The following is a 27069-nucleotide window of genomic DNA, read 5'->3' on the forward strand; positions in this document are numbered from 1 at the left end:
TGTGTATCATAAATCTAGTAAGATGAAAAAATTGAGGAGGTAAAAATAATGAATGTATTTTGAGAGAATTTCAGATTTTGAGGGACTAGAATTTTAAATTTATATTCTATTTTACGTTTTCACATTCAAGGTTACTTTGTGAAACTTCACATATCATATCATTTAAATAGTCTTTTACTCAACTTCTGTGCTTGGATTAGTTTCTTCTATTTTAGGCTGTGCTGTATTATCCACAAGAGAAAATTTAATAGAAAAATAATGAAATACAGTACTAGTCAGTTATGCACTAAAAAGCATTACATTCACATAGAGTAAATGAAAGGCTAGGCTGCTGTTGGCCAGAGAGAATTCTGTTACTTGGGGTATTGCTGCCAGTAGAACTGAAAGGCAACCAGTCACTATATTACTTAAAATGAAAAAAAAATTGGTGCTTTCGTATTTTTTCTATCTTTATAGGTCAACTTTTGTATTTTATGTATGTATACCTAATTCTAGAGATCTGAGTTTTAACGTATACATCACATACAGCCCAGCTTATGAATTCTAAGAAATAGCTCTTTAGAATAAATCTTCAGCTTGTATTCTGTGCAGTTGATGTTCAGCATTTAAGAAATACAACAAAAGGAAAAAAAAGATGGTGGTATTATATAATTATTTACTGCAAAATATATAATATGCTTGTTATTTAGACAGACCACATGCTATTAAAGATGACAGAGGGAACTCGAATTCAGATAAGAAAATGCTGTCACTGCTTGGAACTTTTATTATTTCTCAAGTATCTTTCAGCTTGTAATACTTACAATAACAAGAAAGGAATTCAATTTTTTAGAAGTATGTTCGATTATAGAAATATTTTCTGTTAGCCTCAGAGCATAGTTTATATAAAATTAAAAGACATTTAAAAAATAATTCTGCTCCAGTAAACACTTTAGAAGACATGTATAAATAAGTAAAGTCTGTGAGGTCGAAATGAGAGTATTAAAATAAGTTTGTCATTTGCAGTTTCAAAATAGCAAAAAAAAACCCCTATTTTCTTCAATTGCTAGTGAAGAATTGATTTTAAATAGAATCATGCCATTATTCAAGTTGGCAAGAAGAGTCGTTCCACCCCTGTGACAACACTCAGCTGGTTATTTAGGAGGTCACTATGTTACTGTGTCCTGTGTTACTGTGTCTCTATTACATGTGATTTCATACCCTCTCTATCATATTTCATATCTATTTCATGACCTCTCTATCTTTGAAAAATGCACTGGGCCTTTGATTTTACATTTATTTAGTAAAGTATATCAGCATAATTCTCAGAGGTCTGAGACAAGTACAATATTTTGTAGTAAGCCTGTGCTGAATATGTATTTTTAATCATAAGTATACTTTTAAGCAAGGAGGTCCTATTGGTTCCAGGACCAAACTTATTCATCCAATAGTTTTTGAAACTTTTTGACTTGATTCCACATTTTTTTCTTTTGGGGGGTATTTTTGTGTAATTAATTCATAAATAATATTCTGTTGCTTCTTTGATAATCCCTTACAATATATTTGGATCATATTCAAGTCCCTTAAATCCTCACATACCCACCCCCACCTCCACATCGTATCAACTTTTTTAACACATGAAGTCCATTTTATATTACCCCAATACTACTGCTGGATATAGCGCTAGCCTCTGAAGTGTGACTGACCTACCAGAAGTCACATCCTTAAGGAAAACTGACCCTTCCTCTCCATGAAGCTATGAATTCCCAATGACTTCTCACATGCTGGTGTAACTCAGTGCCCACTTTCCCTCTCCATGCTTGGATTTGAGGGCTTGAGTTTGCACAGGTCTTGTACATGCTGGGGTGATTTCATATGTGAAGATATCCATTTGGATTTGGAAACACCATTTCATTATTGTCATCTATCACATCTAGCTCCTAAAGTATTTTCTGTCCTTCTGCAATCATCATTGAGACTTGGAAAAAGGGGGATTGTTATAGGTATTCCTTTTAGTGCTGAGCAGTCTGCAATTCCTTAATCTCTTCAGATTGTCCAGTGATGGGTCTGTGTTAATTGTAATCTACTAGAAAAAGAAGCATCTCTAACTGGGCTTAAGAAATAAACTAATTTATGGCTATAATGATAGGTCCTTAGGATCGGCTTTAATATGATAATCATTTAGCAGAATAACAATAGTAGATCCTCCCCTAGGGTCTCTAACTTACCTAGTCAAATATTCTTGGCACTAATCACAGTGAACCATATAGGTTCCATGTTGATGAGTGGACAATAAATCCAATAAAATGTGTTCACTCCCATAACATGCATGTTATTATTGCACTGGTGGGCATATTTCCCAGCTCAGTACTTTATTTTACTCCTTAGGTTGTGTACATAGCACCTTCCAGCACTATAGTTGCTACTTAGTAGGTATGAAGCTTCTAAGTTAGTACCAACTTGATTTTTCCATGTTTTGCAACTCAAATATGTGGTATTCTTTGAGAAAATTCAAGTTGTGGAGTGCAACAGAGAGGAATGGCAATAGCCTGTTATGTTTGGTGGATACCATGAGACCCTGCTAGCCAACAATTCCAAAAGAGGTAATTCACTCCTGGCATTAGTCTTTCTACTTGTTAGCCTGTGGTATCTAGTAGTAGCACACAACTTCTAGCACCCCATTATATGGTAACTTCTTTTAAGTTCTTTTTATGTGGATATATGTATACATTTTAGGAAATTTCTACACTAGTAGGTTCCACAAGGAATTTTTATAGGTCTTCAGTGGTTTTTTCTTTTTTTAAAAAAATTAAGAATATTTTAATTCATTTTACATACCAAAGATCCCCCTCTTCCCTCCTCCTGCTCCTTCAGCCTCCCCCTCCCAATCCAATCCCCATTTCCTCCAAAAAGTTAAGTCCTCCCATGGGGAGGTACATTTAGTAAAGGCAGGTCCAATCCCCTCCCCCTGCCCCAAGGCTGTGCAAGGTGTCCCATCATAGAAGTGGGCTCCTAAAAGGCCTGCTCATGCACCAGAGATGGATCCTGATCCTACTGGTAGGGGGCCCCCCAAGCAGATCATGCCACACAACTTTCTCACTATGAAGAGGGCCTAATCCAGTCCCATGCAGGCTCCACAGCTGTTGATCTAAATTTCATGATTTTCCACTAGTTTGGTTTTGGGGTCTCTGTAGGTTTCCCCATCATGATCTTGATGACCCTTGCTCATAGCATCCCTCGGTGAATACCCTAACTGTCATCATAGAGTCTTTCTCCAGTAACTGATGGAAGCAGATGCAGAGATCCACAGCCAAACACCAGGCCAAGCTTCAGGAGTCCAGTTGAAGAGAGAAAAGAGAGATTCTAGGTCTTCAGTGTTAATTACTTCTCTTTTTATGCTCTCTTCTACCTTGCCTTCTCACCCCCTACCCAATTTGACCCATTTTTACACTATGATTTTGCTTCCCTCATTTATCTCTATATTCCACTTATCATTTGAAGTTTCAACTTGGTGGATATTTACTAGTTTTCAGGTCTTTATTGTTATTCAAAATGAAACACACATGTCTAAAGAGTAAAAACAAGTGTCTACATATGAGCGAAAATGTGTGGCATTTGTCTTCCTGGGACTGTGTTACCTTTACTAAGGATTAATTTTTCGAGGTCCATCAATTTGCCTGTGACTTTCAAAGGTTAGCTGTTTTTTTAAACATCTGAATAATATTCTACTGTATAAATGTACCATATTTTTCATTGTCCATTAATCAGCTCTGGGAAATCTAGGTTGTTCCTATTTCCTGGATTTTGTGAGTATGTGTATCGAGCAGCGATTTGCTTGGTGGCAATTATCTCTACTATAGGATATAGAATCATTTGGGTATATGCCCTAGAGTTGTATGGTTGGATCATAAGAAGATCTATTTCTAGCTTTATAATGAACTTCCACATTGACATAATAATTGAACCTGTGTGTGCTCCCACCAATAGTGAATAAGCTCCATGACACTATTTGTTATCCTTTTTTTGAAATCTCGGACATTCTAAGGGTAAGATAAAATGTCAAAGTATTTTTGATTTCCTTTTCTCAAATTGCTAAGTATGTTTAACAGATGAATGGATTAAGAAAATGTGGTACATATATACAATGGAATATTGCTCAGCAGAAAAAAAATGACATCATGAAATTTGCAGGCAAATGGATGGAACTAGAAAATATCATCCTGAGTGAGGTAACCTAGACTCAGAAGGACAAACAGGGTATATACTCACTCATAAGTGAATACTAGATGTAAATCAAGGGATAATCAGACTACAACCCATAGCTCCAGAGAAGCTAGCTAACAAGGAGGACCCAAAGAGGGATGCATGCATTGCCCTGGGAAGGGGAAATAGATGAGATTTCCATGAGTAAACTGGGGATGAGGGGTGGGCAATGGAGGTAGGGGATGGCGCAGGAGAACGTAAGGGAACAGGATGGTTGAGCTTGCAACAGGGATGGAGTGGGATAGCAATAAAAGAGATATCATGATAGAGGGAGATATCATGGGGATAGAGAGAACCCATGTGCTAGGGAAGTTCCCAGGAATCCCCTAGGATGACCCCATCTTAGACTACTAGAAATAGTGGAGAGGGTTCCTGAACTGAAATAGCTTACCCCAGTGATCATATTGGTGAATACCCTGTCATAAAAGAGCCTTTCTCCAGTAACTGATGGAAGCAGATGCAGAGATCCACAGTCAAGCACCAGGCCAAGCTCCTGGAGTCCATTTGAAGAGAGAAAAGAGAGATTCTATGAGCAAGGGGCATCAAGATCATAATGGGAAACCTACAGAGACAACCAAACCAAACTAGTAGGAACTCATGAAATTTAGACCAACACCTGTGGAGCCTCCACAGGACTGGACTAGGCCCTCGGTATAAATGAGACAGTTGTGTAGCTTGAGCTCCTTAAGGGGCCCCCTGGCAGTAGGAGCAGGATCCATGCTTGGTACATGAGCTGGCTTTTTGAAGCCCCACTAACTATGGTGGGACACCTTGCACAGTCTTGAGGCAGGGGGAGGGGCTTGGACCTGCCTCTACTGAATATACCAGGCCTTGCTGACTCCCCATGGGAGGCCTTATCTTCTTGTAGGAGAGAATGGGTGGTGGATTAGAGGGGAGGCTGGAGGGGTAGGAGGAGGGAAGAGGGGAATCTGTGATTGGTGTGTAAAATGAATTTAAAAAAATCTTAAGGAAATAATAATAAAATGTGTTTTTCAGAAATTTGTTTTTCATATTTTGGGAACTCTCAATTTCCTTCCCCATTTTTAAAATTTGGGTTTTATGTTTTCTTGACATTTAGGATTATTATTTTTTTAAACTTCTTTGTATATTCAAGTTACTACTCCTCTGTCAGATAAATTACTGAAAAAACATTTTTACCATTCAGTAAGCTACCTCTTCACTTAAATGATGGTGTGCCTGTAACATTGTGACAAAAGTTTTTTTCTTTGTTATTGTTCAAAGTCCTATTTTTTCCTTTCATTAGATGAAAATAACTTTGCATGCTTTCTTTTCCTTTTATTTTTTATTTTGTGTAACCTCTACTGTATTTAATATTGGTGATTCAAAAAAGTTGCCTTTGGGCAATCTTCCTGTTCTTTGTAATTTTTAAAATATTTTTTACTATTATCATACAAGTAAATCATTTCTCCTTTCTACTTCCTTCCTCCAAACCCTCCCATACATACACCTACTTTCTCTTTTTTTCAAAGCCATGGCCTCTTTTTCTATAATTATATACAATTATTAAATATATATTCCTAAATATTTAAATATATACAACTTGATCATTCTGTATAATGTTACTTGTTTTCAGAGATGATCATTTGCTATTAGATAGCTAATTGGTGTGCTCTTCCCTGTGAAAGATGATTTCTTCGTTTCTCAGTATTCCTTAGTTGTCTGTGGTTATTTCTCTAGGTTTGAGGTCTCACTAGCTTTCTTCTGTCCACATTAGCATACCTATTACTGTCATCCTTGTTCATGTCATGTTTAGGCAGCCATGTTTATTAATCTTCATGAGTATAGTTTCTGATGTTTCTAGGAAACACAATTTCACATCAACCTTCATGATCTTTTGGCTCATAGAATCTTTCCATTGCCTCTTGTGCAATGATCCTGAAGACTTAGGACTGTTGTATATGTAGAAACTCTGTATTTTGATCAGTTGTGGTTTGTTGCAGTTGTCTCCATCTGTTGCAAATTGCTGCTTTTGTAGATTGTTGCCAAGATCCATGATTTCATTAGCTGTGAATAGTTGACTAGGTTGATACTATAAGTTCTGGACTCCCTTTTTTTTGAGTGGCTCTTAAGTCAAATTAGAGAGCTGTTTGTCTTATTTCTTCAATTGTTGTTTTTAATGATTGTAAGGATATCATAGTAAGAATACTGCTCAGAAAGTTCTTTCCTGTGCCATTGAGTTCAGTTGTATTCCATAGTTTCTCCTGTCAGTTTTGAGGTTTACAGTCTTATGTTGTGGTCCTTCATCCATTTGAAGTTGAATGTTTTGCAGGATGAGATGCAAGGCACTAATTTCATTTTTCTTCGTGTAACCATCCAATTTAACCAAGACTGTTGGTTAAAGAGAATGGCTTTTCTCTAGTGTGTCGTTTTGGCCTTTGTTAAAACTTAGGTGTCTGTAGGAATGGACTGATATCCAAGTCCTCAATTCTATTCCACTGATGAAAGTGTCTGTTTATATGCCAGTACAATGTTGATTTTATTAGTATAACTCCATAGTATAACTTAAAATCAGCAATGGTGATACTGCCTTTGTAGTCCTTTCTTCACTCAGGACTTTTGGCTATTCTTCTCTCTCTCTCTCTCTCTCTCTCTCTCTCTCTCTCTCTCTCTCTCTCTGTGTGTGTGTGTGTGTGTGTGTGTGTGTGTGTGTGTGTGTGTGTGTGTGTGTGTGTTTGTGCGTGTCCATAAGAAATTTAAGATTTTTTCAGTGGAGATTGTGTTGATTATGTAGATTGTTCTTGATAGGATTATCATTTTCACAAAATTAACCCCAGGAATCCACAGACATGAGATTTCCTTCTATCTTCTGATATATTCATCAATTTTGTTCTTTGATATCTTAAAGTTTTCATTGTAAAGTCTTTCGCTTCCTCTTTCAGATTTATTTCAAGGTATTTTTGAGGTTATTTTGAATGGAAATGTTTCCCTGATTTCTTCCTTTGTATCTTTGTTGTTGGTGTGTGGGAAGGTGACTGATTTTTTGCATGCTAATTTTGAATCCTGCTACTTTGCTGAATGTGTTTATCAGCTGTAGTTTTCTGGTGGGGTCTTTGGTACTTAGACTTCTCTCCTGTTTTTATCCTCCTCATCACTTTCACTTATATTCTTTTTCTAACTAAGAGTTCAGTCAAATGCTTTGATTTTTCTCTGTTTGGGATGATATTGACTGTGGACTTTCTCTATATTGCTTTTATTATGTTGAGCTATGTCCCTCACATCCCTAGTCTCTCCAGGTCTTTTGTCATTAAAAGATGCTTAATCAAAGGCATTTTCTGCACATAATAAGGTGACTATATGGTTTCTCTCCTTTAGTGTATTGGTGTATTCTGAAAACCAATCCTCTATTGGATATATAGCTCACAATGATTTTTGCCATACACAATGGGCTTTCTTGTGATTCATTGTTTCTTTGCTGTACAGAAGCTTTTAAATTTTTAAGTACCATTTGTCAACTATTGAAAAAAATCTTTGATCCATTTGTAGTTTATTTTGGTATAGGATGATAGATCAGTGTCTAACTTCATTCTTTCACATGTGAACATTCAGTTTCGAACCATCATTTGGTGAGGATGTTATCTTTTTTCCAGTGTGTATTTTGGCATCTTTGTCAAACTTCAGATGACTATAATTTTGTGTGTTCATATCTGGGTCAGTTTTGTGCTAGTTATTTTAATATTTTCATATGATAGTTCTGCAATAATTCTTCATATATGAGATGGTATTCCTTCTAATAATATTTATTTGCTCATAATTGTATTTGGGTATCTGTGGTTTTTCTATAGATCCATATGATTTTTGGCAAGCTTATTTTCTGTCTTTGTGAGAATGTCGTGGGGATTTTGTCTACATCTGTATTGAATCTGTCCATTTCTTTTGGTAGAATTTTCATTTTTCCAATATTAATTCTACCAATCTGTGATAATGGTAGATCATTATAGACGATTTAACTCCCTTGGGTAGATGAAAACCTGTTTTTTTTTTAAAAAATTTTTGAATCTATTGTGAATAGGAGTGTGTCCATGAGGTCTTTCTCAGTATGTCTGCTGTTGTTATATAGAAAGGCTTGCTATACATATAATCAGTGATTTTCTGTAAATTGATACTTTATCTTGCTGCTTTCCTGGGGTTGTTCATTATTTCTAGAAATTTTCTTTTTGGATTTTTTATGTATAATATCATATGATATACAAATAGGAATAATTTGATTTCTTTTTCTTCTTTTTGTATCCCTTTATTTCCTTCTCTTGTCTTAGTGTTCTAGCTAGTGCTTCAAGCTCTATATTGAAAATGAGTGGGGTCATGAACATCCTTCTCTCATTTCTAATTTTAATGGGATTACTCCAAGCTTTTATCCATTTAGGATGTTGTTTAGGTTTTTTGTCAACTTGACACAAACTAGAGTCCTATATGAAGAGGAAATCTCCATTGAGAAAATGCCTACCTCAGACTAGCCTGTAAATGTGGGGGCCATTTTCTTGAATAATGATTGATGTTCCCCCAGTTCATTGTTTTATCTTTTAACCTGATTCAAAAGATGTGTATTTCTGCTAAGTAGCCGCTTACCAAAATTTCAGTTTACAATGGCTGTCTCACTGGTAAGGTTATGATAGAATTAGCCAATCAACTGAAGTATTTATGTGTTAATAATTTTGTCCTATGTGGTTCATCATCACAATTTTAATGTTAGTAAATATTTAAGTCCTAAACCTCAAATAAAATTGTGTTTGTAAATTGTTCCTTTAAAGGGATAGCTAAGTTAAATTAAAAGAAGGCCAAGGTGAGTTCTAAAATTTATCCATTCTGACTGCAGCTCTTCCATAAAAAAATAGCACACAGATTGGTGTGGCATCATGGGTGAGCTGATGAAGAAACATGAAATTGCCATTAGAAAGAAAAAAATGCAACCATCTGCAAAGAGTTCGCTGGATAAAGCAAACATGAATAAAACCTTCAGAGCTGTGAGAAAGTGGTATTTTGGTACTTAGGAAATCCTGCCCATGGTATTTAAATGAATAAATATATAGGTATGAATATTAAATGGGTATATGGGTGAAGATATGACTATATACTGGCTGAGCATAGATTATATTAATAAAATTTAGAATATTTTAAGGAGCTGGGTGGTGGTGGTGCATGCCTTTAGTCCCAGCAGAGGCAGATGGATCTCTGAGTTCAAGGCCAGCCTTGTCTACAGAGCAAATTCCAGGACAGCCAAGACTACCCAAAGAAACCCTTTCTAAATCCTGTCTTGGAGATATAAAAGTAGATATTTTTCACAATTTGGCAAAGAGATCAGGATAATGCAATGTTTAAGGCCACCAAGCACTTCTGACTGAATCTTAAGCTCATTTGTATTTATGTAAAAATGGTAAGAGTTTTTGTTCAGAAGACAGTATGTCCAAACCTTTAGCACCAATTCCACGTATATTTCTCAGTCACTTACTTCATAGAAGTTGTCTTAGAGTACATGAGACAGTTCATATTTATAATTAGTGAGAATAGAAAGAGCTACAACCCAAAATATGATTATCAAGGTAGTTAATAATATGAAAGTTGTTAGAAAAAAATAAACCTTCATCCAGTGTTCTTATAAAAGCAATGCAAGTGAAAAACACTTTTAATGCATTTTTAAAAATATTTCTATTAAAGTTCATTTAGTGTATATGATGTGAAAAACATTAGCTGAATACCTGATGTGCTGCTTAATGTTTGATGTGTGCTAAAAAGTTGATAATTCACAAAGTAAATATTGACAATTCTTGGGTCTACGATTGCTGTGTGGTTTTGTGGCTGTGATACACAAACACTGTGTTAATATCAAGTGGCATAATTTAGGGTCTTCTAAATCTATCTTTCTTTGTCAATGTTTAGTTCATCATTTTACAAATTGGAATTCTGTAATGGTGAGGTAATTCATGTCTTCAACACAGTGCTAAAATGATGGAATGGTTCCATATTTGCATAATCATTGATCTTTCAAATGTTTGCGTTTTCTTGCATTAATCATGTTTATAGGACCAATGTTACTATAAAGAATTCTCAGTGTTGCAGTTCGGTTATTTTCATCATTTATTAAGAATTACCCTCCTCCACCAACCCTCTTAATTACCACATAACAATTTCTTATTGATTTAATTGGGATTTTAAATTTGTGAATGCTAAATTAAGTGATTTCACCAAATGATAAATTATACCCCTGCTCTTAGACAGCAACTGTGCTGCATCAAACATCTGGATAAAAAGCGAACAATTGGTGCAGTCATAGAAGCTTTGACTGTCCTCAGTGAGGAGACCAAACTTCAACATGATTAAAGGAATGATTTTGGGTTTATTAATCGAGTTTGACAAATTAAACCAAACCATCATAGAATAGGTTAACTGAATGTTTATACTGGATTGTGAACTATCAGATACTCGTTTCCTCCCCATTTGATTAAAAAACTTTGCTAATATAGGTATACCCAGGAAATCCTCTGTGCTTATGCATATTATTGAAATATGTTTTCTTGTCTTAGCTCATTAAGTCGTGGATGCATTAAAACTGTTGCAATTGAATCAGATATTAACTTTGGCCACAAAAGAGTTGAAAAAGATCCCTCAAAAGAAAACTTTTCTAAGATATGTGGTAAGTGTGGATCAGAAGTTAAACTACTGGAAGTCTTGTCTCAGAAATAAAAATAGACAATTTACTTAAAAAGATAGGAAGGAATAAAGTAGAAAGAGACAGAGAGAGAGACAGAAAGAGAGAGAGAGAGAGACACACACAGAGAGAGAGACAGAAAGAGAGAGAGAGAGATGAGAGATGAAAAAGAAAGAAATGAAGGAGGAAGGAAGGAAGGAAGGTAAAAAGAAAGGAAGGAAGGAAGAAAGAAAGAAAGGAAGGAAGGAAGAAAAAGAAAACAACAACTTTAAGTCTTAAGAAGAAATATCCACCAATACTGAAAATGTTCTGGATATCATTCTGTAATTTCTTCCAATGGTTCTATCCACAAAGTATATTAAATGCCACCCAAAATAGCTAGAGTACTATGGACTTTGGCAATTTAGAGATGTACAGTAAATGCACACCTGGATACACTCTTTAGTATGGGTGATCAAAGAAGAAAGAGATTCAAGTTGTAATCCATAGTTTCTTATATTACTCAGCATGTTTTGTGGGCAAACCTACCTGTTATGTATGAAAACATTTGCTTCCTGGGCAGATGAACCTGAAAATAGTTATACTGTTGGTTTTTAAGTATTTCATACACTACTATTCCTTTAACTTTGTGTGTGTGTAAATAACAGCTGTGCTTTTAAATAAGCACATGAGAATGCCAAGATTGGAATCCAAGTCAGTAATGTTTAAGGATTTTAATATATAAATACCTCCAAAATCTATTGATAGTGATACAAGGTGTATTAAAACCATAACTATGGTTAGCAGTCTATATTATTAGGGAGAATCATTTAGTCTTCCCATAAGTGCTTAATAGCCCTAACCGTTGAACATATTTAAAACTCATAAATAAGTTAAACATGGTTAGTAATACTTTTCACTTATGTTTCTGATTTAGATATAGTTGCACAACAACCCTTCCCTTTTTCCCTGAAGCTTCCCTCCCTCAAACCCCTCCCATGCCCACAGATCTCAAATTGATTTCCTCTTTTTCTTTTATTTTTATTGTTACATACATACCTGTGTGTGTGTGTGTGTGTGTGTGTGTGTGTGTGTGTGTGTGTGTGTGTGTGTTCTGTGTGTCTGTGTTTCTATGTGTGTGTGTGTGATATGTTGAGTCTGTTTTGGTTGTTAGTGTGCATATGGTTTCAAGGCTGACCAATCTGCACTGGACAACCAATAAGAGGTATTATCCCTGGGAAAAGCTAAATGTCTCAACAGTCATTAGTTGCTTGTAGTACATTGTCTAGACACTGTAAAATTTTATGCTTTCCACATTAACATTTCCATTGATACTGTCAATGTTCCAATATCATGTATACAACTATTCCTAGGATAAACTTTCACAGAAGACTTCCTGGTATTCTGGCTCTTAAAATCTTTCAGCCTTCTTTTTTTGGTGTTTTCTGAGCTAGATATGCAGGATTTGTGATATAAATGTATATTGTCACCCCAAGATCCTTTGATCTCTGCATTGTGTCCAGTAGTGGCATTCTGTGATGATCTCCATTTGTTATAAAGAGAGATTTCTGTGAAGTGTGGTAGCTATACTTACCTTTGGGTATAAGGATAAGATTTGTAATGTAATTAAGGAAGTATGCCAGTCTAGTAAAGTGGCAATGCTAGATTATTTTCTAAGGTCCATGGCCTCACTAGCTCAGGGAAGATGACTAAGTATCCAGTACCAGACATGATTTACCTCCTGTTGAGTGAATCTTAAGTTCAATTAGACAGCTGTTCCTTCCCATTGACATGTAATTGCCACTTATAACACCTTCACATATATCTTCTCATTCTGGTAATTGTCGTGATTCATTAGTGTTTGTAGCTCAGAAAGACTGATTGATTTCATCCCTCCCTTGTAAGTTTACATAGAATTTTCTGGAACCATGGAAGATAGAACATAGGAAGAGTATTTCTGGTCAGATCCAGCTTGAGCCAACTGAATCCTGTGTGGTATATGGCATATTCAGGGCTAGGTGCTCACCCTTAAACACTGAGATACAAACAAAAGCTAATTGAATAGTCTATGTTGGTCCTAGAAATCACTTGGATTAAACTGACCAGCTATTTTCTTTTGCCTGACACTGGAGTTTTTGTTTGCCTATTATTCTTGTTAGAAGCACTGTCAGCCCAAGTGGATTATCTTCCTTATATAATTATGTATATTACATGTAATAATTTTATAGAATTATATATACCATATATAATAATATTTATATATGCATTTATAGTATATTTATTATATTTATAGATAGAATTATATAACATGTAATAATTAATACATTAATATCTTTATTTGTGTCTATATATGTATGTATATGATACCCTTATATATGTTCTGTATATTTTATATAAAGAAAAATATAACATGATTCCTTGAGGCTTTAACAACCTTGGAGTTGTCTCTCTTCCTTCCTCCTTCTGCATTGACCTCTGTGCCTGCCTCTTCACTAGTTAAAGCTCCCTCCTTAAGCTGGGCGGGTGGTGGTGCACGCCTTTAATCCCAGCACTCGGGAGGCAGAGGCAGGCGAATCTCTGTGAGTTTGAGGCCAGCCTGGGCTACAGAGTGAGTTCCAGGACAGGCTCCAAAGCTACACAGAGAAACCCTGTCTCGCAAAACCAAAAAAAAAAAAAAAAAAAAAAAAAAAAAGCCCTCCTTATTATTCTGTTTCTCTCTTCATATCAACTATAATCCTCTAGTCCCCTCATAACCACCATTGCATATGGAGCCTTTATTATCTCTGAGTTTCTGTGGTTACTCCATGTTGTATATTTATATCTGAGGATTTGAAGCTCGGAAACAATTCAGAGAGAACATTTGCTATTTCACTTTCTGGGTCTGGGTTACCTCACTCAATATAATCTCTTTTGTTACAGCTGTCACTTGCTAATTTCTTGATTTCATTTCTTCTTTATAGCTGAATATATTCCATTTTGTATCTTTACCACATTTCATTATCCTTCCATTTCTTGAAGAAAATGCAGGTGGCCTGCCTCCATTTTCTTCCTATTACAAATAAAGTGACTCTGTGAGCATTGCTGGCAGTGTCTGTGCTGTATGGCTAGCCAGGTCTTGGGGCATATGCCAAGGAGTGGTAGAGCTGGATCATATGGTAGATTTCATTTTAGTTTTTTGAGGATTCACCTTAGTGATTTTGTTCCCACCAACTGTGAATGAGAATCCCTCTTTCTCCAAAACTTTCAAAGCATTTGTTGTCAGATGTTTTGTTTAGTTTAGCCGTTATGACCCAAGTGAAATAGAATTTTAGAGTTATTTTAATTTGCTTTTCTCTATTTTAAGGATGGTGAGCACTTTTTGAGGCATTTCTTATCCATTTTTATTTCTCCTATTGAGAACTCTTTTTTTATGTTACTAGCCCATTTTTAAATCAGGTTTTTTGTTTCATTGACTTTTTGTATTTTGAGTTCTTCATGTATTTCAGATATTATTCCTCTGGTTTTATGAGGTACCAATTGTCAGTTATTAGCCTCAATTCTTTGGAAAGAGTCCCTTTTAGAAATACTTTTCTATACCTAGGATTCAGCCTATGTTTTCTTCTTGCAATTTTATTTTTTTCATGTTTCAAATTGGGGCCTTTAATCTACTTGGATCTAATATTTGTGCATTGTAATAGGTATGGGTCTATTTTCATTCTTCTAAGTGTTTTACTCACAGTTTTTCCAGAACTATTTTTTTTATTGAAAATAAATACTGATGATGCTTTTCCCCTCCCCCAATGCATCCCACAACCTCTTCACCCATTCAAATCCATGACATTTCTTTCTCTCTCTTAAACAAATATACAAACAAAAAACTCATACGCAAGAAAATCCCCACAAAAACACAGAAACCGGATTATGGAAGCATAAGAAAAAAAAATGCTCAAATAATGTAATATGAAACAAAAACTACAAAAATATCATTCTGTTTCTTTTGTGTTGGTCAACCTACTCCTGGGATTGGGGCCTACTCTAAAGTATGGTTAAAACACCTAGTGAGAGTTTATTGGAGAAACTAATTTATTTTTTCTTTGCATGTGGTTATCAACTGCAGAAAGCTTCTTGGTTTGTGGTGAGAGCTCCTGTCCACCTCCCACTCTGAGAGCTTACACCCTATAGGGCTTGAACCTGTTGCGGGCCCTGTGGGTGGTTCCACAGTCTCTGTCAGTTCATATGTGCCTCAGTCCTATTGTGTCTGGAGTATATTGTGTCTTTGGATTCATCAATCAACTCTGGCTCTTACAATCTTTCTCTCATTTCTTTTCTTTCTTTCTTTCTTTTTTTTTTTTTTTTTTTTTTTTCGAGACAGGGTTTCTCTGTGTAGCTTTGCGCCTTTCCTGGAACTCACTTTGGAGACCAGGCTGGCCTCGAACTCACAAAGATCCGCCTGGCTCTGCCTCCCGAGTGCTGGGATTAAAGGCGTGTGCCACCACCACCTGGCTCTCATTTCTATTATATCTCCCTGAGCCCTTTAGGAGAAGGGATTGATAAAGACAACAACACATTTAAGACTGAGAGCTTCAAAATATCTCTTGTGCATTATCCAGTTGTGGGTCTCTGTGTTACTTTCCATATACTTCAAAAAGAAGTTTCTCTGATGATGGCTGAGTGAGAAACTGATATAGGTAAAGCAGAATGTCATTAGGAGTCATTATTGCTGTCTTTTAGCAGCATAATAGCATTTTGTTTTCCTCTAAGCCCATGCTCTCTATAGTCTCAAGTTCTTGGCCACTTTAACTGTGTGAGGCATGGGTTCTATCTTGCAGAGTGCATCTTAAATCCAATCAGGTTTGCTAGCATTTTACTGAAGATATTTGCATGTATGTTCATCAGTATTATTAGTCTGTGCTGTTGTTGTATCTTCAGCTCGAATGGGCATGAGAGTATACTGCCTTCATAGAATGAGTTTTGAGTGATACTTCCATTTCTATTTTTGAAGGGTTTAAGAAGGAATTTTAGTTCTTTGAATGCCTGGATGAATTCTGCTGTTAATCCATCTATAACTAGACTTTTTAATCAGAAGGATTTGTATAACCGTATCAGTATCCTCTTTTGTTACAGATCTATTTAGTTTGTTAATTTCTTCTTGGTTAAACTTTGGTAGTTCATATGAATCAAGAAATTAATCCATTTCTTTTAGATTTTCCAACTTAATGGACAACAGGTTTTAAAGTATTTTCTTGCCATATTCTGTATTTCTTTTGTGCCTATTGTAAAATCTCTCTGTTTATGTCTGATTCTGTTAACTTTAGTCATCTCTTTCAATATTTTGTTCAGTTGTGCTAAGGGTTGGTTGATCTTGTTTATCTTCTCATATAACCAGCTCTTTTTTAATTTTATTTTTTATTTAAGAATATTTTTATTTATCTTACATACCAACCACAGATCCCCCTCGCATCCCTCCTCTCACTCCTCCCCCAGCCTTCCTCCCCCAATCATCCCCCTATACCCTCCTCCAAAAGGATAAGTTCTCCCATGGGGAGTAAGCAGAGCCTGGTACATTCAGTTGAGGCAGGACCAACCTCCCCACCCCCGCATCAAGGCTGAGCAATTGGTGAATACCCTAACTGTCATCATAGAGCCTTCATCGAGTAACTGATGGAAGCAGATGCAGAGATCCATAGTCAAGCACCAGGCCAAGCTCCGGGAGTCCAGTTGAAGACAGGGAAGATGGATTATAGGACCAGCTCTTAGAGTTTCTATTTGTTTCTATTTCATTAACTGCTGCTTTGACTTTTATTGTTTCTTGCTGTATAGTGGCTTTGGTTTGTTCTTTTTAAAATTCTTGAGGTGCATCCTTAAGTCATTTATTTGTGGTTTTTCTGCTATTTTAATGTAGGCATTTAGGTTGATAGGTTTTTCTTTACACATTACTTGTGTTTATTCTCTTGCCACTTTCACTATTTTTTGTTTATAAATTTAGTGTTGTGACTCTGATGTCTAACAGGGTTTTTCTTTTGGGGTCTTGTCTATTGGGTTTCTGTGTGCCTTTTGAATCTGTATGGAGAAGTTGTCTTTAGTTTAGTGAAGATCTTGTTAAAGATATGTTTTATGTCATTGATCTGCCACTCTTCCCTCTTCTATGTCTATGTTTGAAGATTTAGGCTTTCACAGTGTGCTGGCTAGTATTGAATCTACTTAACACACAAGTTAGGCTTGTGTAATGAGAGAACTTCAGTTGAGAAAATGCCTCCATAAGATCCCCGGTAAGACATTTTCTTAAGTAATGATCAATGAGGGAGGGCCCAAACCATTGTGGTGGTCCTGGAGTCTATAAGAAAGCAGGCTAAGCAAGACAGGGAGAAGCAAGCTAGTAAGAAGCTCCTCTAAATGCCCTCTGCATTAGTTCCTGCCTCCAGGTCCCTGCACTGTGGATTTCCTGTCCTGACTTCCTTTGATGATGAACAGTGATATAGAAGTGTAAGCAAAATAAACTGTTTCCTTCCCAACTTACGTTTTGGTCATGACGCTTTGTCACAGCAATAGAAATCCTAAGACAGGTGGTGTTCCATATCCCTATGTTCCTATGCTATGCTTTTAAAAATATTTATTTTATTTTTTGTGATTATAATATTATTACATCATTTCTCCTTCCCTTTCCACCCTTCAAATCCTCCCACATACCCCTCCATTCTTTTTCAATTTCTTGCTCTCTATTTTTCATTATTTGTTATTACATGTATATGAATATGTATATACACAAACATATATATATATATTCTTAAATGCATAAATACAGCCAGCTAAGTCTGTACAATGTTACATATATATATGTATATACACATGCATACATATATATAATATATATATATTTATTTTAGGGCTCAGTGTTTGGTATTAGATAGTCAATTGGTATATGTTTCCCTGGGTAAAACTATTTCTTCCACTCTCAGGATTCTGATATGGTCATAGTTCTTTGTATAGGATTGAGGCCTCATGGACTTTCCCTCATCCACTTTAGCATGACTATTATTCTCATCCTTGCTCAGCTCGTGTTTAGTCAGTCATATAGTTGGGACTTTAAAAATGTCACTTCTGGTATTACTAGGAAACACAATCTCAAAGCAAACTTTATAATATTCTGGCTCTTATAATCTTTCTTCTCCCTCTTCTGCAATGTTCCATGATCCTTACGTGCGGAAGTTGTGTTGTAGATGTATTAGTTGGAACCTGGCTCTTCAACTGCAGTTTGGAATGGTTGTCATTTTCTGTAATGATCTCCATGTATTGCAAAGAAAATTTTCTTTGATGGAGGATGAGAACTAAGTTATCTGTGTGTATAAGAACAAATAATTTGAATGTAGTTAGGTATTTTGCCCAGCTTAATAAATTTGCAATGATAAGTTTTCCTCTACAATCTATGACTTCACTATTCCTGGGTAGTTGACTAGGTTTCCAGTAACAATTCAGAATTCACACTTGTTGAGTGTATCTTAAGTTCAATTAGAGAACTATTGGTTCTAATAAAAACTAATAAAAACCGAAGTATTTATGCCACAATTGTACCCTTGGTGTTATTGTATCATGTTGGTCATTGTTGTGGTTTATAGGCATCACAGCTGGATAGGACACTTGTTTGCTTCCCCACTTTGGAAGTGTGAATAATGCTTTCTGGTTCCATGAATCTGGAGAATTTGAGGTCATCTCCAACTCAGAAACCTCTGTTCCCTGTGTCTAAAGGTCATGGTATCTTCACAATAGTGACTAACCTTCCACTTCTGGGTGACAAACAAAGGCAATAACATTAGCTTGCAATGTTTTGGGGATCTCTTCAACAACCCTGACCAACAGTTTGAAAAAGGGCTTTTCATGCCTCTTATTGGGTTTTTTATTAGATGGTGCTTTGTTCTTGGAGGGAACATGTCAGCTCAGATGAGAAAATTTCATTTAAACTATATATATTTATCTTTACACACACTTACATGTATTATAGTATATTTTATATAGAAATTTAATTGTATGGTATGATTTCTAATGAAAATTTCAGAACCCCTTATTGTTATTTTACCCTCCTCTCTTCTTCTGTATTTTTCTCCCTCACCTATATGGTACTGTTCCCCTCTCTCCTCTTTCCCTACCCCACAACCCAACATGGGCCCCTTTTACTTTCTTGATTTTTGCAGTTATCCCAGGACATGTACTCACATCTGAAGATTTGGAGCTGGGAGCTTCATATGAGAGAAAACATGTAACTTTCACCTTTCTGGGTTTTGATTTCCTCTCTCAAGTTATCTATTTTCTGCTTTTTAAATTTTTTCTTTGCTTATTTCATCTAGATTATATATTTTATCTTTGAGTCCTAATATTCCATCTTCTGCTTGACTCATTCTATTTATAAAATTTCCCCTGAATTTTCTTTTTCTAATAGAGATATGAAGCTTTTCAATTCCATTGTTGTTTTTCTTTTCTCTTTTACTCTTTTGGTTCTTTGGGGGGCCCACCACCCAGCTCCCAAATTAACCACACACGGAGGCTTATTCTTACCTATAAATGCCCAACCTTAGCTGGCTTGTTTCTTGCATACTTTTCTTAATTTTAATTATCCTGTCTACCATTTGTCACTGGGCTCTTTCTGTTTCTTACTTCTGTATATCTTGTTTGACTTGCACATGTAGACTGCTTTGTTTGTGTCTGATATGATAATCTGCCCTTCTTTAGATTGGGCCAGTGCAAGAAATGTGTCACCTGAGCTGAGCTAGATTAAGCTGGTCAGTGAGCTAAGCCAGGCAAAGAGAGTTCACAAATGGAGAGATTTAAGGGCTATATGTCTGGATCTAAGCTTGTGAGTTTGTATATGTCAGTCGGTTGGATAAAGCAAAGGCAATGAGAAGAAGCTATTTACCCAGGAAAGATGCCACACACCAAGGAGTGTTTGCAGGCCACAGGTCTGGAACTAGGTTTGTGGGTTTGCCAATTGCAGAGGGAGAAGAGGAAAAAAGGGGAATGCAGCTTAACCAAGAAAGGTGGCCCCATACAAAAAGTGTTTGTGGGCTTTCATGAGTCTGGAACTAGGATTGTGGGTTTGCAGATCAATAAAGAATTTCTAAGAGGTACTGCTGATTACAGTTCTACAATGAGGATTTTTAAAGCTTCTCATGGAAAAATCTTTCAATTGAAATCTTTTCATTTCAATATTCTTTTTTTAGGTGGAAGTGAATCCTCCTGGGATAAAGATAAGATACAATCTCCACTTGCTGCTCCTGGACCTCAACATGGAATTGCTCATGCAGCACTGGCTGGCCAGCCCAGCCTTGGGAATGCTCCTACCCTCAATCCACTTCAACAGAATCACCTGCTAAGCAATCGTACGTATACTATACTGAGCAAATTGTATGTTGTAAAAGTACAAGGCAAGACTTTCCAGATACCTTGGAATGCAAGGCTTAGTCTGTTTCTCTTTCACAATGTATAACATTTCAAAACCATAGGAAGAAGTAACGAGTGATTTCTTTGAGAATATGGAATTTATATCATATAGGTAACTGGGGAGGTATAGTAGTAGAGGAAAATAAAAGTATGTAAGTATGTGTGAGGTTGCTAAGCTGAGTAGTAAGGAATGTTGACAAGGACCACACTGATTTGTATCTCAATTCAGTTTTTACAAAATGATAAAACATTGTGTCACTTTGGATAAGTCTTCAAGCAGTTACTACAAATAAAAGGTTCGGATGAAAACATAACTATTTCAGGTTATTCTGAATGCTACAAATTGACAAAGGTAAATATTTTAATAATTAGTTGCATAGAATAATTACTATGTAAATTAATCATTAATATTTCTTAAGAATATGAATATAGATGATTTGTACAAGTCCCTATTTAGATGATCTTTGCATGGGCTTAAATTTTTCTTAAATCTTTCTGCTGTAAAATAGGTCTTTCATCAAGTTACTTGGGTAAAAATACTTTCTTATAAACAAGAATTCCTGTAGAAGAGTCCTATTATTCCTTTTCCTGGGAGTTTAATTCCACCATTAAACCCTGGGGTTGAAGCAATAGAAGAATTTTGAAATAGTTACCCCTCATAATATATCATCACTCGAGTAAGGTTGTATAGTAGTAGTTTATTATAGCCGAAAGAACCAAAAGCTTCAGGTACTATGTATTATGAATTCTCTAGAGAGAAAGAAAAAGAAATCTGTGGTACAGAAAAAGAACACCAGAGGAATATTGAATACCACATATTAGATACATAAAATATTCTAACTCAAATCCTGTTCAACCTAAAACATTTCCCTAAAGACAAAGTTTTCTTAGCCTTCATGCACCTGATAACTCATTTGGGACTTTCAAAAAGCAAACATAGAAAACACATCTCATGAAAAAAAAAGCTTGAAATGCAGGCCAAGAATTGATGAGGTAGCTCAGTAGCTGAAGTGCTTGTCATAGGATCTTTTTTTATTATTAAGCAATTTTTTTCATTCATTTTACATACCAATCAAAGATCCCCTCTTCCCTCTTCCCGCCCCCCAGCCTCCCCTCCTAAACAATCCCCTACTCCCTCCCACAAGAAGGCAAGGCCTCTCATGTGGAGGCACATTCACTAGAGGCAAGTCCAAGCCCCTCCCCCTGCCTCAGGCTGCACAAGGTGTCCCATCGTAGGTAGTGGGCTCCAAAAAGCCTGCTCATGCACCAGAGATGGATTCTGATTCTACCGCCAGGGGGCCCCCAAGCAGATCAGCTGCATAGTTGTCTCACCATGCAGAGGGCCTAGTCCAGTCCCATGTAGGCTTCCCAGCCATTGATCCAGCTTTCATGAGTTCCCTCTAGATTGGTTTGGTCATCCCTGCATGTTTCCCCATCATGATCCTGATGCACTTGCTCATAGAATCCCTCTTCTTTCTCTTTGACTGGACTCCTGGAGCTCTGTCTAGTGATTGGATGTGGATCTGTGCATCTGCTTCCATAAGTCATTGGAGAAAATTTCTGTGTTGACAGTTAGGGTGTTCACCCATCTGATCTCTGGGGCAAGCCAGTTCAGTTCAGGCACCCTCTCCACTATTGCTAGTAGCCCAGGCTGGGGTCATCCTTGGGGATTCCTGGCAACTTCCCTAGCACTGAGTTTTTCTCTATCCACATGATGTCTCTCTCTATCATGGTATCTCTTTCATTGCATTCCCCCTCCCTCCCTGTTCCAGTTCAATCATCCCATTCCTGTATGCTCTTATCCCGTATCCCCTACCCTCCATTGCCCACCCCTCATCCCCAGTTAACTCATGGAGATATCATCTATTTCCCCTTCCCAGGGCGATGCATGCATCCCTCTTTGGGTCTTCCCTGTTAGTTAGCTTCTCTGGAGTTGTGGGTTGTTGCCTGATTACCCTTTGCTTTATATCTAGTATCAACTTATGAATAAGTACATGCCATGTTTGTCCTTCTGAGTCTAGGTTACCTCACTCAGGATGATATTTTCTAGTTCCATCCATTTGCCTGCAAATTTCATGATGTCATTGTTTTTCTCTGCTGAGTAGTACTCCATTGTGTATATGTACCACATTTTCTTAATCCATTCTTCAGTTGAAGGGCATCTAGGTTGTTTCCAGGTTCTGGCTATTATGAATAATGCTGCTATGAACATAGCTGAACATGTGTCTTTGTAGCGTGATTGAGGATTCCTTAGGTATATGCCCAAGAGTGGTATAGCTGGGTCTTGAGGTAGATTGATTGCCGATTTTCTAAGAAACCTCCATATTGATTTCCAAAGTGGCTGTACCAGTTTGTACTCCCACCAACAGTGGAAGAGTGTTCCCCTTGCTCCACATCCTCTCCAACATAGACTCTCTGCAGTGCTTTTGATCTTAGTCATTCTGACAAATGTAAGATGATATCTCAGAGTAGTTTTGATTTGCATCTCCCTGATAATTAAGGATGCTGAGCAATTCCTTAAATGTCTTTCAGCCATTTGAAATTCTCCCTTTGAGAATTCTCTATTTAGCTCTGTAGCCCATTTTTTTAATTGGATTGTTTCTAATTTTGATGTCTAGTTTCTTTGTATATTTTGGAGATAAGCCTTCTGTCATATGTGGGGTTGGTGAAAATCATTTCCCACTCTGTAGGCTGTCATTGTGTCTTATTTATTGTGTCCTTTGCCTTACAGAAGCTTCTCAGTTTCAGGAGGTCCCATTTATTAATTGTTGCTCTCAGTGTCTGTGCTACTGGTGTTATATTTAGGAAGTGATCTCCTGTGCCAATGCATTCAAGACTATTGCCTACCTTCTCTTCTATCAGGTTCAGTGTAACTGGTTTTATATTGAGGTCTTTGATCCACTTGGACTTAAGTTTTGTGCATGGCGATAGATATGGATCTATCTGCAATCTTCTACATGTTGACATGCAGTGCCCTCACTAGAACTCCTTTTAATTATCCTGTTGTTGCCCTCTGTCATGGAGATCCTGAAGCTTCAGGTCTGCAAATCCTGCCCTTCACATGCTCCAGCAGATCACAGATGGGGTGGATGTTGGGGTGGGCCAAGTCATAGCCCTGGTTCTGGGCCTGGGTAGTTGCAAGGTTGGTCATCCAGCCAGATCCCCTTAAAGCTCTTCTTAAGTCCATCTAACAGAATCAGTGAGCTATAAAAACAGACTGAATCTGATCAAAGATAAAGCGGGGAATAGTCTTGAATTCACTGGCACAGGAAAAGAATTTCTGAATAAAACCATTATTAAAGTCACTAAGATTAATAATTATTAAATGGGACCTCATGAAATTGACAGGTGCACAGCAAAGGGCACCATCATTCAAAGCGGGAACCAACAGAATGGGAAATGATTTTTACCAACTACATGTATGATAGAATACAAATATCCAAAGTGTATGAAGAGCTCAAAAAACTAGATATCAGCCGGGCGGTGGTGGCGCATGCCTTTAATCCCAGCACTCGGGAGGCAGAGCCAGGCGGATATCTGTGAGTTTGAGTCCAGCCTGGTCTACAAAGTGAGCTCCAGGACAGGCACCAAAGCTACACAGAGAAACCCTGTCTCGAAAAACCAAAAAAAAAAAAAAAAAAAAAAAAAAACTAGATATCAAGCAAACAAATAACACAATTGAAAACGGTGTACAAATTTAAACAGAATTCTCAAAAGAGGAAACTTAAATATTTGTGGAACACTTAAATGTTCAACATCCTTAGCTGTAAGGAAGATGCAAATCAAAAATGCTTTGAGAGTTCATCTTATACCTGCCAAAATATCTAAGATCAATAAAAAAGGGATAGCTCATGTTGGCAAGGATGAGGAGCAAGAGGAACACTCATCCATTGCTGGTGGGAGTGCAAACTTGTGCAACCACTGTGAAATCAGTGTAGTGGTTCTTCGAGAAGCTGAAAATAGAACTCCCTCAAGATTCAGCTATACCACTCTTGGGTATATAACCAAACAATGCTCCATCCTACCTCAGAAATAATTGCTCTATTTATTTATTTATTTACTTTTATTTAAAAAAATTTTTATTCATTTTACATACCAATCAAAGATTTCCTTCTTCCCTCCTCCCACCCCTGCAGAATGAGGTGAGTACACTGAAGATGAGGCAATAGAGGGTAGGGGATGGGGGATGAGAACATAAGGGATGGTTGAGCTGGAACAGGGATGGAGTTGGATAGCAATGCTGCTCTATTTATAATAGATAGAAATTGGAAATTTGTTGTCCCTCAACAGATAAATGGATAAAGAAAATGTATACTACACAATGGAATATTACTTAACCATTTTAAAAAGTGAAGTCATGGAATTCAAAGACAAATAGAACCAGAAAAATCATCCTCTGTGAGGTAACTCAAACTCAGAAAGACAAACATCACCATGTCCACATATATTTGCTTATATTTGGGTATTAACTGTTGAGTCAATGATAACTGACCTACAATGCATATTGTTATAGAGGTTAGATATAGAGTAATGGACGTGGGCCAGGGTAGGACAGAAAAAGGCACAGATAGATCTTTCTAGGAAAGGGAAATAGAATAGATAGTTATGAGTGGCATGTAGGGGGATTGGAATGGGAGGATCAACTGAGGAGAGAAAGGGAAGAAGGTATGAGGGAGAGAATATGGGGAGAAACAGCTCAAATTAAGGGCCAATTCAAAGGTGCTCTGAAAACCTAATATAGTAGATCCTTCCTAAAATACATACATATGTGAAGGTGATCTAAAAGAAATTGCCAAATAACAGAGAAGACAGTCCCAGCTGGATACCTCTTGTCACCAATGATGCTTCCAGGACTAGGACTGAGTTGTATCTAATTGAGTTGTAGGTCAAAGTGTTTCATGAGAATCCCCAAACAATCCAGTTTGTTGCCAATACTATATATTGCTCTCCACAAACTGATGGCAAATCCCTATTACTGAAGACAACACTCATACTACTCATTGAACATGTAGAAAATGAACTTGTGCCTACAGAAAGCCTTCATCCCTATGTGCTAGCATATTTGATACAAGAAAGTACTCTGCACTCTACCAAAGGAAGACCATAAATGCCAAACCTTCCACAAATGCGTTGATTTAATATGGTGACTGGCCTTAAAATATGCTAGAGTAATGTGGCACAAAACTTGTGGGAGTAACCAACCACCAAGCTATATCTGATTTGCCCCACTCCATGAGATGGAACTAATAATTGACACTTTATGAATAACCAAGAATCTGAGATTAGCCTGGGGACCTAGGATAGAACAAATACTATTGGTCTAAACAAACAAGATACATAGCAATAAAATAACTCCTAATGAATTCTGATATACTCATATATCAGTGCCTTGCTCAGCCATCATCAGAGAAGCTTCCTTCTGTAGCAAGTGGAAGCAAATACAGACCCACAGATGACATTATGCAGAAAGTGAGAAACCTTAGGATACTCAGCTGGTATCTCCATCAAATCTCTCCCCTCAGGTCTCAGGGAACCATGTGGAGGCAGAAAGAGTGTCCTTTGTACATTTATTATGATTTCCAGTTTAGTGTTTTTATGGGATTCCAGAGTGTATGAATGAGTGGGTCTCTGCATTGATATATATTATTTTTAAGAATGTTTTTATTCATTTATGTACCAACCACACACACCCCTCTCACCCCTTCTCCTACTCCTTCCAGCCTTCCCCCCTCCACTCCTCATCTCCTCCTCCAAAAGAGTTAGGCCTCCATATCTGTTTCTTATGCATTTTCTTGGACTCTTTTCCTTCTGTTTATTTGTTTCATCCTATTGATATGTATTAGTGTTTATTTTATCTTATATTTTGTTTTATTTTATTATTAAAAAATTTCCAACTGAAAAACAAAAGTCGTGGGCTAGTTAGAAAAAAATGTGGCATTCTAGATTTGGAAATATAAAAGAAAAAGAAAGCAGAAACATAAATGGAAAACTATTTGAATTATCAGGGATTGTTGTTACTCTAGTTGGCAGTATGAACCTGGGAAAATGGAGCCCCAAAATGAGGCAGAATAAAGTCTCATGCAATAGCCAACTTTATTCAGGGCATCAGAAAATTTATGTTCTGAGGGTATTTGCAAGGTTCGTCAAAGTCATATGAGCAAAGTTCACTTGAGTTCAAGCTATATACAGCAGTTACTGTCAAGGGCAAGACCACGTGAGTCTAGGCTGGATACAGACACCAGGACAAGTTGTGCTTGAACACACACATAATTCTTAATAGTAATGGGTAAAATAATGGGTAATCTAGAGTAAAGCCATTCCTATTTATTACTCCTGGGAGGGACACAAAAGCACATTTCAAGAGCAACCCATGTTATGGAGGAACAAAGGTTATAAGACCTTTTGTTTACTTGTTTACTTGGAGTTATCTCATAAGCTCTCAGATATCTCCTCTTACAGCTTCCTTCATGGACCATGTTCGGACAAGTGATTTTTTTTCTAAAATCAATGAAAGATAAGGAAACCATGTCACAATATATCAAAGTACACTACTATGTTAAATGCCAAAGAAGTCTACAAGTCTGCATATAATTCAAACTGCAGAAAATCAAGACAGAGAAAATGCTAGAAGGTGATAGTAGAAGAAATGGAAATATTTCCTTACATAGAAAAAAAAACTAGGAAATACTTTGCATTACTCTCCAGAAACTAACTGAACATAGAATTCCATGGGCTAGTCAAGTATTGAAAGAAGTAAGCAATAATATAAAATTCAGTAA

At 36.8% G+C, this 27069-nt stretch overlaps 1 protein-coding gene across 1 annotated transcript in view; it reads left to right on the forward strand.

Moving 5' to 3' along the window:
• The window catches only part of Dach2 (dachshund family transcription factor 2), a 511265-nt gene that overhangs the window by 358935 nt on the left and 125261 nt on the right, over positions 1-27069 (forward strand). Inside the window, exon 5 of the mRNA XM_052735012.1 lies at positions 20071-20229. Within this exon, the coding sequence (XP_052590972.1) occupies positions 20071-20229 (159 nt within the window). The remainder of the gene's footprint in view (positions 1-20070; positions 20230-27069) is intronic.

The sequence above is a fragment of the Peromyscus californicus genome, unplaced genomic scaffold, assembly GCF_007827085.1.
Source record: "Peromyscus californicus insignis strain IS unplaced genomic scaffold, ASM782708v3 Scaffold_10__1_contigs__length_136768540, whole genome shotgun sequence".
Classification (NCBI taxonomy): Eukaryota; Metazoa; Chordata; class Mammalia; order Rodentia; family Cricetidae; genus Peromyscus; species Peromyscus californicus.